Source organism: Phocoena sinus, chromosome 1 (assembly GCF_008692025.1).
Source record: "Phocoena sinus isolate mPhoSin1 chromosome 1, mPhoSin1.pri, whole genome shotgun sequence".
NCBI classification, from domain to species: domain Eukaryota; kingdom Metazoa; phylum Chordata; class Mammalia; order Artiodactyla; family Phocoenidae; genus Phocoena; species Phocoena sinus.
This window is the reverse complement of record NC_045763.1, coordinates 138,654,592-138,670,771: the sequence shown is the minus strand read 5'-3', so window position 1 is coordinate 138,670,771 and position 16,180 is coordinate 138,654,592. Positions and strand designations below refer to the sequence as shown.

The 16,180-nt window shown below is 39.8% G+C and overlaps 1 protein-coding gene across 6 annotated transcripts in view; it reads right to left on the bottom strand.

The window, feature by feature from the left end:
- Positions 1 to 493: 493 nt before the first annotated feature.
- Positions 494 to 16,180, bottom strand: part of NPL (N-acetylneuraminate pyruvate lyase) — a 39,971-nt gene continuing 24,284 nt past the window's right edge. For 3 of the 6 annotated variants that reach the window (XM_032637461.1, XM_032637441.1, XM_032637473.1), the window contains exons 6-13: positions 15,457 to 15,532; positions 13,741 to 13,833; positions 12,819 to 12,967; positions 12,641 to 12,687; positions 10,002 to 10,086; positions 6,772 to 6,798; positions 6,184 to 6,223; positions 494 to 3,221 (exon numbers count right to left, since the gene is read on the bottom strand). In XM_032637461.1, the coding sequence (XP_032493352.1) occupies positions 3,037 to 3,221; positions 6,184 to 6,223; positions 6,772 to 6,798; positions 10,002 to 10,086; positions 12,641 to 12,687; positions 12,819 to 12,967; positions 13,741 to 13,833; positions 15,457 to 15,532 (702 nt within the window). In that variant the 3' untranslated portion in view covers positions 494 to 3,036. The remainder of the gene's footprint in view (positions 3,222 to 6,183; positions 6,224 to 6,771; positions 6,799 to 10,001; positions 10,087 to 12,640; positions 12,688 to 12,818; positions 12,968 to 13,740; positions 13,834 to 15,456; positions 15,533 to 16,180) is intronic. The other 3 variants (XR_004350727.1, XM_032637480.1, XM_032637451.1) reach the window with 1 other exon arrangement.

The following is a 16,180-nucleotide window of genomic DNA, read 5'->3' as shown; positions in this document are numbered from 1 at the left end:
ATTTTATATTTAAAAACATAACGCTGTAGTCACACAGATAGTAAGTGGTGGAGCTGGGACTTGAACCCACACAGCCTGAGGTCAGACATAGAAGCATAAGGCCAACCCTGCCTCCCACAAAACCATGTTATACTGTTTTCCATTTCATACTATATTGAACCCAACTCTCTACTACTCCTTGGACTGAAATCTTATGGATAACACTGGCTAAGAGGTGCTGTTGGACTCAGTAACAAAACCAGTCCCTGAAATCACTTTGACCTTCCAACCATCTCCAATGAACTAATCTCAGATTTCCACTTTGGAAAAGATGTTAAAAATCAGCTTTTAGTACTGTGATAAATAAGATATTTCACATCATTACTGTAGTTTTGACATTAAACGCTAAATTCAAAGATAACAATAAATTCATAATATTCCAAAATTTTACTTTTGTTTAAAGGCATTATTAGCAACCCACTGCTGTATAACATTCATTCGTTTCTTTTTAAAAAAAAAAAAAAAAAAACCTGAAAGTTTTCTAATGGTTTTCCTTCCTCTAGAAGGCCAACACAAACAAATTAGTGTGATGTGACTTGCATTTAGGTGCACTCTGCACAGGCTTCCCAGTGACGTTGCTAAACACCTTTCCCTATTTTCCATTTATACCTTCTTCAAGATGTGTTAAAGTGTTGTTTACTAAGGGACCCTAAACAGAGGGTATCCACTCCTGAGCTTCTGGCACATGCATATGTTCAAACTCATCCAGGTAACCAGATGGCTAAGGGAACCACTAAAGAAATGAAATACGTTCTGGGCCAACTTGTTGGCCTGAATTCTCCTAACTCCATTTTGAAAGCTGCTAAAACTTTATATGAGCACTATAGTGGTGGTCAAAGTCATGATTCCTGTTCATCATCCAAGCCTTTGGGGAAAAAATGGAGAAAAAAGTGATCTGCAGCTACTCATAAACTGTCAGGTATCACCTGTAAAATATATTGGACTGTTATACTCTTGATTCTCTGTGGAAGTCTACTCCTGATGACAACTTCACTCTGAAATGTCATTGGCAGAAAAATTCAGTAGATTATCCTCAAAAGCAAACTGTAAAAAACCACTAATGACAATGGTTTTCTCTTTTGTGCTTCCCTGATTGGTTGCACTGGGTCTTAGTTGCAGCAGGCCAGCTCCTTATTTGCGGCTCACAGGCTCCTTAGTTGCGGCATGCATGTGGGATCCAGTTCCCAGACCAGGGATTGAACCCAGGGCCCCCGCACTGGGAGCATGAAGTCCCAAACACTGAACCACCAGAGAAGTCCCTTGTTTCTACGGAGTTGGATGTTAAAATACATAGAGCTAAACTCAGCCCTGGGTCATTTTGTTTAACTAACTTTGTGTTCACAAGATCTCATTAATCATGTTAAAAGCCCTCCAAGCACTAATTTCAGAAGAGCAAAAAAAGAAAAGCAGAGTTCATTGCTTAGTGGATATCCAATATTTATCTTCACTAAAAAATTAATTTGGCTTTAGTATCATTAAGTAGGGATATGACATCCTCAGAACCAAAGACTAACAAAAACCTCACTTTTCTTCTTTCAGGAAATTAACGGCTATAGAGAAAAGTTTCAGTGAGGTAGAATATAAGCTCACATAAGCCACCGTTGTTCAATTTCTAATTCAGATACCTTACTCCTAAAGGTGAGAGAAATATGAGAAAACAGTGTGTTTTATTCCTGGGCAAAAAAGGAGTGAGGAGATATAAAGAGAAGGGTAGCAAAGATAATTAAATCCACTGATCATTTCAAATTCTCATTTTGCAAACATTTTCTTTTTAATTTTTAAAAATTAAAAAATATATAGAGTAAACTGATATGAATTTCAAATACTTTTCCTCTGCCAATGAGCAGACTAATTAGATAAGAAACAAAATAAAATCTTAGGTAGTTATTAGACTGTTTATATAGTCCAGTTTAAAATCACTAAGGATTGACCATCAGTACACTTTGTTACTGGAAGGCATGTACCAGGGTTTGTTAGAGAGGAGACTGAGCAGCCAGTTATATAGTCCAGAAAAAGAAAAAAGTAAAGAAGGTGTGTAGAGAAAGTTAAAGTTAAATCTTTAGGTCCTCCCTAAATCTCTTATCACTGAAAAGTGACTGTGTGAAAATGTGACTGGGAAATAACAGTAAGTAGCCCCTGGGCTCACGGCAGAAGGGATGCTGGCTTTCATTTCCAATAATTCAGGGCACTGTTGAGGGACACTTTCTTCTCAGTAAGGAAAGGGGAAGTCTGTGGTGCCCAGAGCAGAGAGCTCTTTGGTTCTTGGAAACTTTGAGAAGTTCTCTATAGCAACAATTAGAGACTTGAAGGGGACTCTTTGGGGAAGGCCTTTCCTTTGTTATGTGAAAACCACCCTAATGGCCCTTTAGTTATAGTAAGTGAAGCAAGTCTTCACCTAACCCAATGTTTTTGGGGAAAACTGCGACATCGCAATTAATCCGAAAGCAGATATTCTAGAGTTAGACTGAGCAGCCAAGTGAACTGGTTTGTTAACAGTTGTGCATAGTTGAGTCTCACTGTAATTTGGCATTAAAGTTAGCATGTCTGCCTAAATGCAATAGCTCAGAGTTGTCCTAGATTCCAAATGAATATTTATTAAAATGAAAGTACATTATGGTGGTTTAAAATTAGAAAACTTTAAAATAGGATTAACAACCAGAAATCAAGACAATGGGAGCTCCCAAAGGCAGATGGAATTAATCAATTACAATTTTCCTCTTGATTCCATATTATCCATTTATGCAAAAACTTCTCCACCAAAATTCTGTGACATATTGAATGACTTAGGGCTCATAACTCCTTTTAGAGTTTTTGCCCCTTCATAAATTAAAACTTTTAAAAGATCATAGTAGGTATTTAAGTACTTGTTGATTGATGCAAGATTTCATTTGCTAGGAAAGTTTAGTTCAAACTCATCTAAAAAGTTTTTGAGAAATGAATGCAGTATTCAAAGTGGATTATATCTCAACGTACACACCCTGATTTGATAGAGAGGCACTAGCTACAAGCTTCCAAGTTTCCATCCTTTAAATCAGTGAAAGAAAGGAAATCTAGGCTTTTCAGTTTAGCTTCTGCATTATCAGTAAACTCCCTAGAGGCCTTCTGTAGTGGAAGCCGGGGTGGGCCCATTGGAATCCCAGAGACAAGAGTCATGATGGCTTTGGTCTGCGACACTCCAAAACCTAGACAGGAAAATATAAATGAGGAAACATGGCTGGCACTGTCCACTTTGCCACAAACACTCGAAAGAAGAGATCATATTCTTACAGTGATTACTATAACAGGATAAAGTGGAACTAAAAGATGGGAACATTTCCTGTCAATATGGCAGACTGAGCAGATGTAGGAAATCCCTATTCCTGCTTTAAACATACAGAAATGCTGGAAACTTTTTAACAAATTGACAAACTGTAAAACAAAACAAAGTGAGACTCAAAGTCAACCTCAGAAGCAAGAAGGAGGAACGAGAAGTATCAGGAATAAAGAGGTCAGAGTAGTAAGGAGTTGCTGAAGCCAGTGGTCCATGAGGATACTCTGATTCAGGGATACACTGTTGTGGATTGAATGATGTAGGACTTGGTCACTAGGTCACAATTTAGTTCAAACAAATCTAAGAAGTACCTGAGAAATGCACTATTTAAGGTAGTTTATGACTCAATGCTGCTGTTTTAGACTAGGGCAGGAATGCAAGATGAAGCCTTGAGTCTGTACACAGCAAAGAGCTGGAATTAAACTCCCCATATAAAACTGGTAGCCAGCCTTCTATGAAAAGAAATAGAAAAAAAAAACTGGCCCACTGGTCTAAGAGGCAAGGAAGCATGACTTCTGCCAGGGTGTGGAAGGAAAAAAATCATATAAATGAAATCCCAAGCCTGTGCCATATATGAATGCTGGATCCGTATTTGCATTATGTGCTTGGTACAGGAACCATACTAAGAAATATACCTAAAGACTGGTTAGAACTGATGAAACTATAGTGTCCTAGCAGAGGCAAATGTAAAATCATTTGATGGGACAACTCACAACCTAGAGTACAATGGATTCTCCAGAAAACAGCTGTCTCTGAAGATGAAATCAGAGTTAAAAATTACAAAGCACACAAGGAAAAAGAAGCTGCATGAGAGACAGCAAATGCCCAACTGACAAATTTTTCATCCTGAGAAAAGATGATACAAAATTCTGAAAGAGGCTTCACAGAGATAAACGTAAGAATAGAAGCCACAGGCTAAGAGAAGGGCATATAAATAAAGAACAGGAAGATCTGGAAGAAAAAGACAAAAAGAAATGCTGGAAATTAAAAATATATAATCAGTAAAACTAAACAGTAGAAAACATAGCTAAAGATAGAATTAGTGATTTTGAAGGTAGACCTAAGGAAGTAATCCAGAATATAGCACAGGAAGATATTTGTTTTCTTAACTGGCTATTGCTCTTGGATCAAAGGTATGAGAAGTAACTTTCTTTTACTAAGGTAATTTGGTTACAGTAACAATTGAGCATTGGGAAGAAAAATACTAGCTTGGCTAAATATATAGAATATACTTTGCTAAATGCAAAATGGCCCTCCTAGGCTTATTATGAATGGTGGAAGACTGAGAGCTACCTTCATGATAAGGCTTTATCATGTTTATTAAGATTAAGTCTCTCTTATATACAATGGAATATTACTCAGCCATAAAAAAAATGAAATCTTGCTGTTTGTGACAACACAGATGGACCTAGAGGGTATTATGCTAAGTGAAATAAGTCAGACAGAAAAAGACAAATACTGTATGATTTCACTTACAAGTGGAATCTAAAAAAGAAAAAATGAACAAACATAATAAAACAGAAACAGGGTTACACAGTGCTGCATGTCAGTTTTATCTCAAAAAAACTGAAAGAAAAAAAAAGTCTTTCTTTGACTAAACCATGAAAACTCCAACCCCCAAGGAAGTCTGAAACGAGCTCTTTAAAGATATGTTCTTTTAGATCATAAAAACTGTCTTCAAGAGGCCTCTTTTAAAATGCCAAAAATCTGGCAAAAGAGTAAATCCTTTCAGCTAACACCTTACAGCTATACTTTACAAAACTACTGCAGAATCACTGCTGGTATGCAAAGTGATCTTACATGTACAGGTAAACTTTTAGTTCTTTAAAAAACTATAGAACTAGTAGTAGTTCAAAATCTACTTTAATGCATTTTAGGAACATATGCTAAACCCACGATTTTGTGAGAAGTATTGCTTAGGACAAGGGAATGATATTAGGTAATAATAGTACTGGTGATACACAAATATGACAAAAATCATCAAAGTGGAAAAGCAAATGGGAAGCATTGTCTTTGAAAGATAAATAGTTGGCTGAAAACCCTGTGAGAATGAGGGGCATAGTACATAATAGGTGCTTAGGGCTTGAGAGGAGTTGCCAGGAAGAGGCAGAAAGGCTCCGAAAGGAAGGTAGGAGGTCTGCCAAGAATAAACCTAAAACTTTTCCTGGGCTTGACCCAGGTCCTCAGGAAGGGCCAATCTCTTGCGGAAGTGGAGTGAATAGTGGCATTTATCATTTGTCATGGGATAAGACTTAGGAGACTGTGGAGAGGTTTCTCTACTCAAATTCACTGTATTTCCCTCAAACTTTACATTGTCATATTATTCAAACCTCCATCCATTTAAGCTTACTTGTGTTAATAAACTCTTTTAAAATTGCAGATACTCTTGGGAGAGCTGTCAGTCATTCACAGTTTAGTAAGATCTGTATTCAAACTGCCTTCCTCTAAACACTTAGGCTTACATCAGTTATAGTGTGGTAGTAGAATTTTAATGAGCAGAGGCAAGTAAAGGGAGGGAGTGTTGATGGTGTAGGAGAGAAGGGGTTAAAAAAATGGTGTGTAAGCAGAGTGGGGAGGTGAACAAAGTGCTAAGATGGAGGAGAGAGATTTGTAGAAGGTTGCCAAGACCTTCCAACTAGGTTTACTTTACCATTTTATAGGACTGGCCCTGAAAGTTAGTATTAGGAATAAAACTTTGCTCGTAGCTGATTAAAAGGTGTTCTTGTTGAACCCTCAGAGAAAGTGATGAAAGTCCCTCATCACCTTCTCTGAAATGCTCAGAGAAAGTCTATTTCCTTTACACTCTCCAGTAGGAGACAAAGCGGGAAACTTACCGAGTTTGACCACAAAGTTGATAAATCTCTGAATACAAAACTGGAAAGGAACAAACAAATCTATAGTCAGTAATTACTAAACTGTGATAATTTAAAGAATTTAGAGGTCAAATTGCAGAAACCCCAAACTAAAAAGTCCACACACCTTAGTTTTCTGAGGGTCTTTTGGAGTGGAGAACAGCCACGTGAGGATGACTGAGATCTACCCAGGATAAGGTAGGATCTTTTCATGTATATAAGCTTTTATGAAATGAGCCCATGAAGAAAAGAAGCTCCAATGAAGGAATTGTACAACAGAGAGTTAGGATGGGGAAGGTAACCTTTACCCACCTAGGTTACAGAGGTAAACTTATCAGCTAGTGCAGTTTCCAAACTGGGGTACTCTAACCTCTAGGGTACTTTCCAAGATACCTCAGGGGCACTTGGTCAAGGCTAAGATTTATGGCAATTTCTAGACCCTCAACTTCCATAAGTGCTATTTCTAAAATTGATCAGAATAAGAAGTTGCACATAATAGAGGTGTAGCTTGTCCTTTTATATTTCCCTTTTCACAGTCCTTCTCCTACTTTTGAAAAAATAAAGACATACCTCATATATCACTGCCTTGGGACACCTCTGGGAACCAAATAAAGGAGCAAATCAAAATGTTGGTATTGGCATCCACAAAGAGAGCTGACAGAGTGATTCCTTTAATTAATGTTATCCATTAAAGAATGGATAGAAGTCCTCTAAAGAATCATAGGGTTTTCAATTTTTTCCTTTCAACTTTGCTTTTAATGTTGTGATTCAGGTTGTCAGTTGAAAATCATTAAATGATCAAGCATATGACTCAAAAACTGCTCGAAGAACTGAGTGACATTGCTATACCAAAGTTTCTTCCATTCTTATCTACTAATATATATAAACAGGGTATCACAGCACTTATTTCTATAAAAGCAAAAAACAGAAATAGTATTGATGCTGAACTTTAACTCATCCTAGCATTAAAGGATATTCATCCACAAATTCATGAAGCAATTCTTAAAAAGATTACCATTCATCTCATCAAGAGATGCATTTTCAATAACATTTTACTTTTATGTTGTTTTAATCAATGGTATACTAGTAATAAAAAAGTCAATGCAGAATAAAATTTTGATATCAAGCCTTACAAACATAAATGCACGTGTTCTTTTTTTCCCTAACACACAAAGTATGGCACATTACATTCAGAAGTCTCTACTTTGTTGCTTTTTTTACACTTAATGTATCATGGAGATCTCTCCAGATGTGTGCATATAAAAGTATCTCATCCTTCTAAAGGGCTGTATGTAGTTCCATTAAATAACTCAAACATAATGTATTTAACCATTTCCTTATGGGTGGATATTTGGGCTGTTTCTATCTTTTGCTAGTATAAACAATGCTATAAGGAATATCTCTGTACATGTATCATTTCACTTTGTAAATATAACATGGCATTTAAGTCCATGAGAATGATGGACTTCCCTGGTGGCAGAGTGGTTAAGAATCTGCCTGTCACTGAAGGGGACACAGGTTCAAGCCCTGGTCCAGGAAGATCCCACATGCCGTGGAGCAACTAAGCCCGTGCACCACAACTACTGAGCCCGTGCGCCATAACTACTGAAGCCCACGCGCCTAGAGCCCGTGCTCTGCAACAAGAGAAGCCACTGCAGTGAGAAGCCCGCGCACTGCAATGAAGAGTAGCTCCCGCTCGCCGCCACAACGAAGACCAACACAGCCAAAAATAAAGTCCATGAGAATGAGTAAGTTTAGCCCTAACTTTTTATTTATCTGTTTCTTCACTTGACTGCGAACTCCTTTAGGGCAGAGACCAGTTTTATTGAAATTATATATTCAGTTCAGCCCATGGTATATTAATAAGTGAGTAAATGAGACCTGCTCACACTTGCTTTCTGTAAGAAAAAACAGAATGTGGTAAACTAAACTGCTTACCAATACTGTTTTGGGTGAGATGATTTATTTGAGTAGGCTAAAAGAAAAAAAAGAAAAAGAGATGGAAATTGAATCAGCCAATAAAAGAAACCACTAAGTGGAAAGGTTCCGTATCAGAGCTGTTTCACAGTTTACTCCATCCTACGATTTTCACATCATTCAGCTCAGAACAGGTTGAAATTTTCAGAAATAATTTTTTCTGGGAAACTTAGGAAAAAGAAAATCGTGTATGAAAAGAGATGGCAGGGACTTCCCTGGTGGCGCAGTGGTTAATAATCCACCTGCCAATGCAGGGGACACGGACTCAAGCCCTGGTCCAGGAAGATCCCACGTGCCACAGAGCAACGAAGTCCGTGCACCACAACTACCGAGCCTGCGCTCTAGAGCCCGCGAGCCACAACTACTGAACCCGTATGGCACAGCTACTGAAGCCCGCATGCCTAGAGCCCGTGCTCCGCAACAAGAGAAGCCACCGCGATGAGAAGCCCGCACACCGCAACAAAGAGTAGCCCCCGCTTGTCACAACTAGAGAAAGCCCACGCACAGCAACGAAAACCCAAGGCAGCCAAAGATAAATTAATTAATTAATTAAAAAAAAAGAAAAGAGATGGCAAGAGTCCACACAATTCAGACTTCATATCTTAATTTAAACCAAAGTCTTGCCAATGTTTAATCTAGTTGACATAGCTTCCTAAGTCCTTACGCTGTTCCTGCTTTCAGCTTCACCTGGTCTGGGGCTGAATAAAGGTGAATATGAAATAAGCTATTTAAACTTTAAGTTAAGTAGGAAGTAGATTTAGGCTTGCTCAGTGTTCAGGGTTAAAGGGTAGGGATGTATTTAATCACTGCTTGCAACTGCTTCCTCCTGTTCTCTTCTTGGTTGGAGCTCAGGTCACTCCCTCAAACCTCCAGGATGCTTTGCAACTTCTCTGTAATTTCTGATTGCCCTGATGGTGGCCTGTCCTGTTCAAAAGATCCCTTATCTAAACTTACTGGGACTGACCACCTGCTCTGATCTTGCTTATGCCTTTCATTCTCACTCATTTTCTTGGGACACTCCTCTCAGTCACTTTTATGATCCTGAAAGTTCCTGGGCCTCTCGGCCTCCAGAAGTTTCTCTGTAGTGCCTACCCTATTTCTTTCCACCTTATTCTGTTTACCTAACATATACACACTACCAGCTGTGGGGCTGGTTCTACCCTTCGGTGAGGCTCTTCCTTCTCTGGACAGCTAGGCTGTCCTCCCTGTAACATTAACAGCAGCCACCATTTCCCCCAGGGGTCTTCCCTGGAACACTTCAGATCCTGCCGCTTTTCTCTTCCTGTTTCAAAGCCAGTGTCTCCTTTTGGATCACCTATTCAGCTCTTGTTTCCTGCCTGGTGAATGTTTTCAGTTCTCAGCACATTTCCAGGGCAAAGAGGACTGACCTGCTCTGACTTTGGATTACGTCTCCCCTTTGTAGATCACCAGCCTCATAGCTTCCTTATATACTCTGGTGACTCAGGTGTGAAATTCTCAAGGGGATGGCATGTGGTCATTTCCCCAAAAATCTATCACCATTATTTCACAGTCATAAAAATACTTTGAATGTAGACTAAAAATAAGATCATTTCTAGGAGGAACAGAAAGGAGTCATTCCTGTGTGGGGCCTGTCCTGATGAGACATGCAGGAAACATGGATAATGGGCACAGGTTTGGTTTTAAACAAGAAAAAGTAAGAAAAAGAAGGAAAATACAGAAAGAAGCAGCTAGGCAATCTTAAGGAGGGCAGGTGTGGTAGGAATGCTGATGAGAGAAAATAAGAATTCTCAAGTGGGAAAGAAAAAAGGCTATGATTTATATGAAGGGAAAAGAAAGCTTACCTGATGGTTCAGGGCCGAGGAGAAGTCCTTCCGTTCAAAAGCCTCCAACATCTGGTTTGTCTTTTTTCCCAGGTAGTTATAGGTACTGGAAAGAAAACAGCACATCTGCAGGATCAATAACTTAGAGAGAAGGTCCAGCTCCTCAAACCCCTCTAATGCTCAAAAGGGAAAAATCTACCAAGCCTTCCAGAAGTCTGTTTTTAGCCCCAATCTATTAAAGGATCAGGTGTCTTCAGTTCTGAGTTTTCCAGCAACACTAAGCAGTGCAGAGGACGCAGAGAACACCAAAAGGAATAAAGAAAAGGGAGAAAAATAGGAAAAGGGTCAAGTTAGAAAAAAGAAAAAAAGTGAAAGACAGAGGTGTATTTGGCAAGGAGTGATTGAGGGCAACACCTGGCCCAGGGCGCACACAGAGGTGCAATGCTAGGTAAGAACTGTGGATAAAATGTAGTATCTGAGGGCTTCCCTGGTGGCGCAGTGGTTGAGAGTCTGCCTGCCAATGCAGGGGACACAGGTTCGAGCCCTGGTCTGGGAAGATCCCACATGCCGCGGAGCAGCTAGACCCGTGAGCCACAACTGCTGAGCGTGCGCGTCTGGAGCTTGTGCTCCGCAACAAGAGAGGCCGCGATAGTGAGAGGCCCGCGCACCACGATGAAGAGTGGCTCCCGCTCGCCACAACTAGAGAAAGCCCTCGCACAGCAACGAAGACCCAACACAGCCAAACATAAATAAATAAATAAATAAAAATTAAAAAAAAAAAGTAGTATCTGAGGTGGGTCCCAAAAACCCTATGCTGAGGAACTGGGTGAATGTAGCACCACAGTAAAAGGGGCAAATACTAGCAGATTACCTAAATTCTTTGCCAAGTTATATGTTACCCAGAGACTAGTTTCTAGTAATAATATTAATACGGATAATAATAATACAAGGACCATTTATTGACTATTGTATTCCGGGTGCCTGACATAAACCATGTCTAATCCTCTCAGAGCCCTGTGAGGTAGGTGTGGTTTCCATTTTGCGGTGAAGAAACTATGTCTCAAAGAAGGGCAACAGAGTTGTCGAGAAGCTTACCATCCCTTCATACTGCTTATTCTATTACATTTCAGAAAAAATGGAGATGAGAATGTTATTTGATATCGTAAAATGTTCTTGCTGACTTAAAAAAGAATCTCTAACTCTACCAATAAAGACAAATATCTTAGACTAATCACTGAGTTCTTAGAGAAACCAGCAAGGCAGACGGTTCTAGAAATTCAGAACAAAGATGTTTCCCCAGTTTCTAATGACTTCTCCTACAGTAACTCAGGATCAGAAAAGAGTTTCATGTTGGTGTACCAGGAACAGAACATTGTTGGTACTTCATAAATGTAGTCCCTGGAGTCAATACAAGGCATTCTGAGAACGTGAAGTTCACATTATCTTCTCGTAAAAAAATAGGGAGAATAAAATATAATCATTGAGATAAGTTACCTGCAGATGTGAAACACCCAAAGTCGCAATATGTGCATGAATGTCTAAGGGGTTTCAGAATACTCTAATTTGAATCCCAGGGGTCTCAGATGTATCCTCATTTAGAGAGGAATGTGATCATAATTAAGGAGAAATTAAGTGTAATCAAATGTACTTTGCTTTCAGATTCTGTTGACAGAATAAAAATGCCTAGTATGGGGGCCAGAAAAAAAAAGAATTTCCAAGGTCAGCAGATCCAGGCATTCAGGGTTCCTTGGAGGAAATGGCCTGTAGTGATGATGGATGTTGCAGGCATCCTGGCTCAGTGAACGAACCATTATTTACCATTACATCCAACCCAACTACTCTTCATCAAAGCCATGCTCACCAAGATATGCTATGAGTATTACTTTGCTTCCCCTGTACTTTTCCCACAGGGAGGAAATACACTTTCAGTTAATGTAAATAGTTCAGTCATTCTGCTTGCAGGCACATTGCTACTGAACTAGGTTAACATGTGCAGTGGACATGCCAAATTTGAACATCCCTAGGCCTTCTGCTGAGTAGACATCAGGCCACATGATTCTACCTTCCTAGCTGCAGCTGACCGGACCTTACATGGACACCTGACTTAGCAGTGCTATCCAGTGATATCCTGAGATGCTCCATTTGGGCCCCATGACTGGCCACATGCATGCTGAAGCAGAGAAAGCCCATCTGGAGAGAAAGGCAAATAAAGGGATGTCCAAAGGACCACAGGTGGAGAACGGTCTGCCTTGGCTGTTGAGAGCTTTGCAGTTTTAGGTTCTCATCTTCTCTGAGACCTCACTGCACTTCCTCCCCTTGAGTTTTACGAAATTTTATAATAACTTACCTTCTTTCACATAAGCTAGTTTGAATGGCATTCTGTTATTTGTAACCAAATAATTTCTGATAAAGAAGTTCTGTGCATGCTCTCAGCTTCTGTGCCTCACCCCTAACTGCAACAGATGCTTCTTGTAAGAGTGACTGAGTCGCTAACAAAGTGCTAAGCCCTAGTTCATTCCTTTTCAGTAAGAGAATGTGGCAAAGAAAGGCAATTTCTATTAGAAAAGGTGTACTTGCAAGAAATACAACCGCGCAGGTGATGACTGCTTCTGTGGGGGATTTTACACTAATAAGCATTGGGAAAAATGAGTCCTGCTTACCTGCCCACTGCTCCAGTTGCTCCCATCACCAGAGCACTCAACAGTTGCTGATCAGAAACAGACAGAGAGTATTAACTTTGATGAAAAAGAGAAGAGAAAAGATGCTATTGTATAAGCGGCTACATCAATTGTTGCAGAGGGAAACTAACCTGCTGGGATATGCCAGGGGGAAACTTACCTCATCCACCCCAAAAAGGAAAGCAAACTGTTGCTGGCGATTCTGATCAACACATTGCCCGAAGTCTAAGAGATCTGTGTCACTGAATTTCAGCCCTTGGAAGGTGGGGATCTTATCCTGAATTCCATCCAACAACTCCTCAGCACGAACTGTTCAAAACAATAAATGTCTCATTCACCGGTACACCCCCAGAAAATAACAGAACATCTCATCTAGCGCCACACATCTGCACGGAGCTGCCAGGGGCTGCTCTCAGCTGCAACTGGCTGCAGATTGAACATATTGAACATGATCACTTGCCCTTGCCTCCTAGTTCCTCTGTACTTATCAAATTGTAACCCTAAATCTTCTGTTCCTTGAAGACAATAGATGGATATTTATAAAGCACAACTTCTATTTTTTCTTCTAAGGAAGTTAGAAAGGAATGGCATTTTAAAAATAACCTCCTAATAAATTTCATTTAACTGTAACAATCTTCTTGCTGGAGAAGTATGATAATGATAAAAGAAAACCTAAAAGAAAAGTGAGAAGAGATCGGAGTACCTTCCTGTGTGCCAGGTGCTGAGAACACAGTAGGGTACAAAGTAGACCCAATCCGTGTCTTAGTGGGGCTTACAGGCTATGTCTTCCCACATAAGACGGAGGGGTGTGTGTGACAGACACAAGTTGTCTGCTACAAGTACATAGGGGTCAATTCGTCTTTCATACTTAAAAATCTTCCATTATAAGGTGGTGTCAATGATTGATAAGGGCTGACTTATTTTTGATAAGAGTGACATGTTGGAGCTGTTGGAACCATCTAGTCAACAGTCTTATGCTTTCGTGATACAGGGTGAGGTGGGGTGGAGTCGGGGTTTCTTAGTGAAATAGGGTACGATGTGAGAGGTGAAGGTGAAGAAACATGAAAAGAAGCAGTACTTACTCTTTACCCCTGTCAAGGCAGGAATGTGATAGTAGTAAAACGGCAGTGCAGGGGCAGCAGCGGCCACCTCCTTTAGGAAGTTAATCAGGACATCTGAAAAAACAGCAGGAAAAGTCATGGTGTGAACAAGTGTAAAACACTGGCTTTCCCCAGTAAAAATGGAACCTTGGGACTTCCCTGGCAGTCCAGTGGTTAAGACTCCACGCTTCCAATGTAGGGGGCATGGGTTTGATCCCTGGTTGGGGAACTAAGATCCCACAGGCCGCGCAGCCAAAAAAAAAAAAAAGAACCGTCTAATGAAATGCAACCATCCTTTTTGGAAGCCAAAAATTCTTGACCACTCTTACCATCTCTGAGACTGCTACTGCAATGTCTTTGCAATTCACTTTATTCAAAGTTTTATTTTCCTCTCTGTAGAAAGGCCAAAATAAGAGGATCAGTTTCCTACCATACTAAAGAGCTATTAAAAAACTGGTGCAAATCTTCCCACATGTTAAGAGAAGCTCATGAAATACTCTTACAAAAATCAGAAGCCCATCAGGCAGGATCCTTTTCCTCTTACCCAGAAGGGTAAGTGTGGTCAGTGAACAGCAAAGACTTTGCGTTAGGATCAGAATAAAGTTGTAACAGTAAATTCTACAACAAAAAGATAAACAACATCTGCTCAAAATGGGAAGTCATAAAAGTAGTGGCACATCTCAACCAGAGTTTGGTACCTTTCCCTTTTGGAGAGAAATTCAGATATATCAGAAGACAGTTCACTCTGGTTTACTGAGGAATTGGGATTTTCTACATCATCCAGTTTGAGCTTCAGCAGCACCATTACTACAGATGATAAATAAATGCAGCAGAATTGCTTACATCTGGATGCCACTGAATACATTTGAACACTGTGATAATAAATATTTTGACAAAATTATTGTGTATTGTTATTTTTCATTTGTCTTATGCAAAATTTTTTAAAACCATCTGAAAAAAACTTTTAAAATGTTCATTCTAAATTTCCCAAATAGCAGTATTTAAATTACTTACCAATATTAACGACTATTATACTGATAACAGGTAATATTTCATGACAATTTTGACCTGTTATACATTTAGCTATGGATTTGTTTAATCATGCATGCGAATGACATTTTGTCTGTTTTTAATCCTTTTAAAATTTGTACTGCATTTTTGCTAATCAAAAGGATTAAAAAGACTCAGTATACCTGGAAACCACAAATAGTTTCCATAGAGAAAACAATAATTTGATATTTTGGAAGACAATGGATATTTCTGTGAAATCTCTTTTCAAATTCATCACTTAACTCAAATTTGAATAGTACATGTAGTCTCAAAATGTCCATTACTTATATTCCTCTTTTGCTGAGAGAAATGGTCTCATGCTTTGCCATGTGACTCTGACACTCTATGCAACTGATTGGCCAAAAGTGGACACCTGACCCAAACACAGGCACCTGTAGGTTGACCCAGGGCTTGGTGGATAAGCTACTCAGATTACTTGACAAAAGAGCTGAAGTCCTTTAATGGAGTCTTCTCTTCTCTTTTATGGGTCCAGGGAGGCTGAATATTCCGGAGAACTACTGTACCATTGCAACTTCATGCCTCCAGTCCATAAGACTTTACTTTCATGAGTTAAATACAACCATTTGGAATGAAGGCATAAAGAAGCGGACCATGTACAGCACTGTGCGTTTTGACCTATCTACCTACCTTTGTTCCATGGCTTGAGAAAGAAAGGTGCAATGACAGCGATGCCATCGGCTCCTATTTTTGCTGCATGTTGGGCCTTTAAAAGAAGAAAGAAGACCATTGGTCACAATTCTGATGTGTGTGAATGTGGGGTTTTCTCCACCTCAAAAGGCAATTCTCAAACACCAGCTGGGTTTCCTACAATTCAACTCAACTCTGACACTATCTATCTGGAGATACAGGTCAAGGGCTCAGTCCTGCAAGACTAGCTCCCTATCCCCATTTCAAATGCCAGGTTATCACCTGTGCTCCTGACCTATGGGCTATAAATTAGAGGTTACAACAACCCCCTCCTTCGGTCAATTAATTTGTTGGGGAGGCTCACAGAACTCAGGGAAACATTTTACTTACGAGATCACTGGCTTTTTATAAAAGGATATGACTCAGGAACAGCCAGATAGAAGAGATGCATAGGGCAAGGCATGGGGAAAGGGCACAACACTTCCATGTCTTCTCTCAGTGTGAGTGCACCACCCTCCCCAAATCTCCACAAGTTCACAAAGCTGGAAGCTCTTTGAAATCTGTCCTTTGGTGTTTTCATGGAGGCTTTACTACATAGGCATGATTGATTATATCATTGGCCATTGGGGATTGGTTCAAATAGGGTCGATCATATCAACTCTAACTGAAAGTTCCAACCCCTAATTTTCATGCCTGGTACTCTTGGCAACCAGCCCCAACCTTA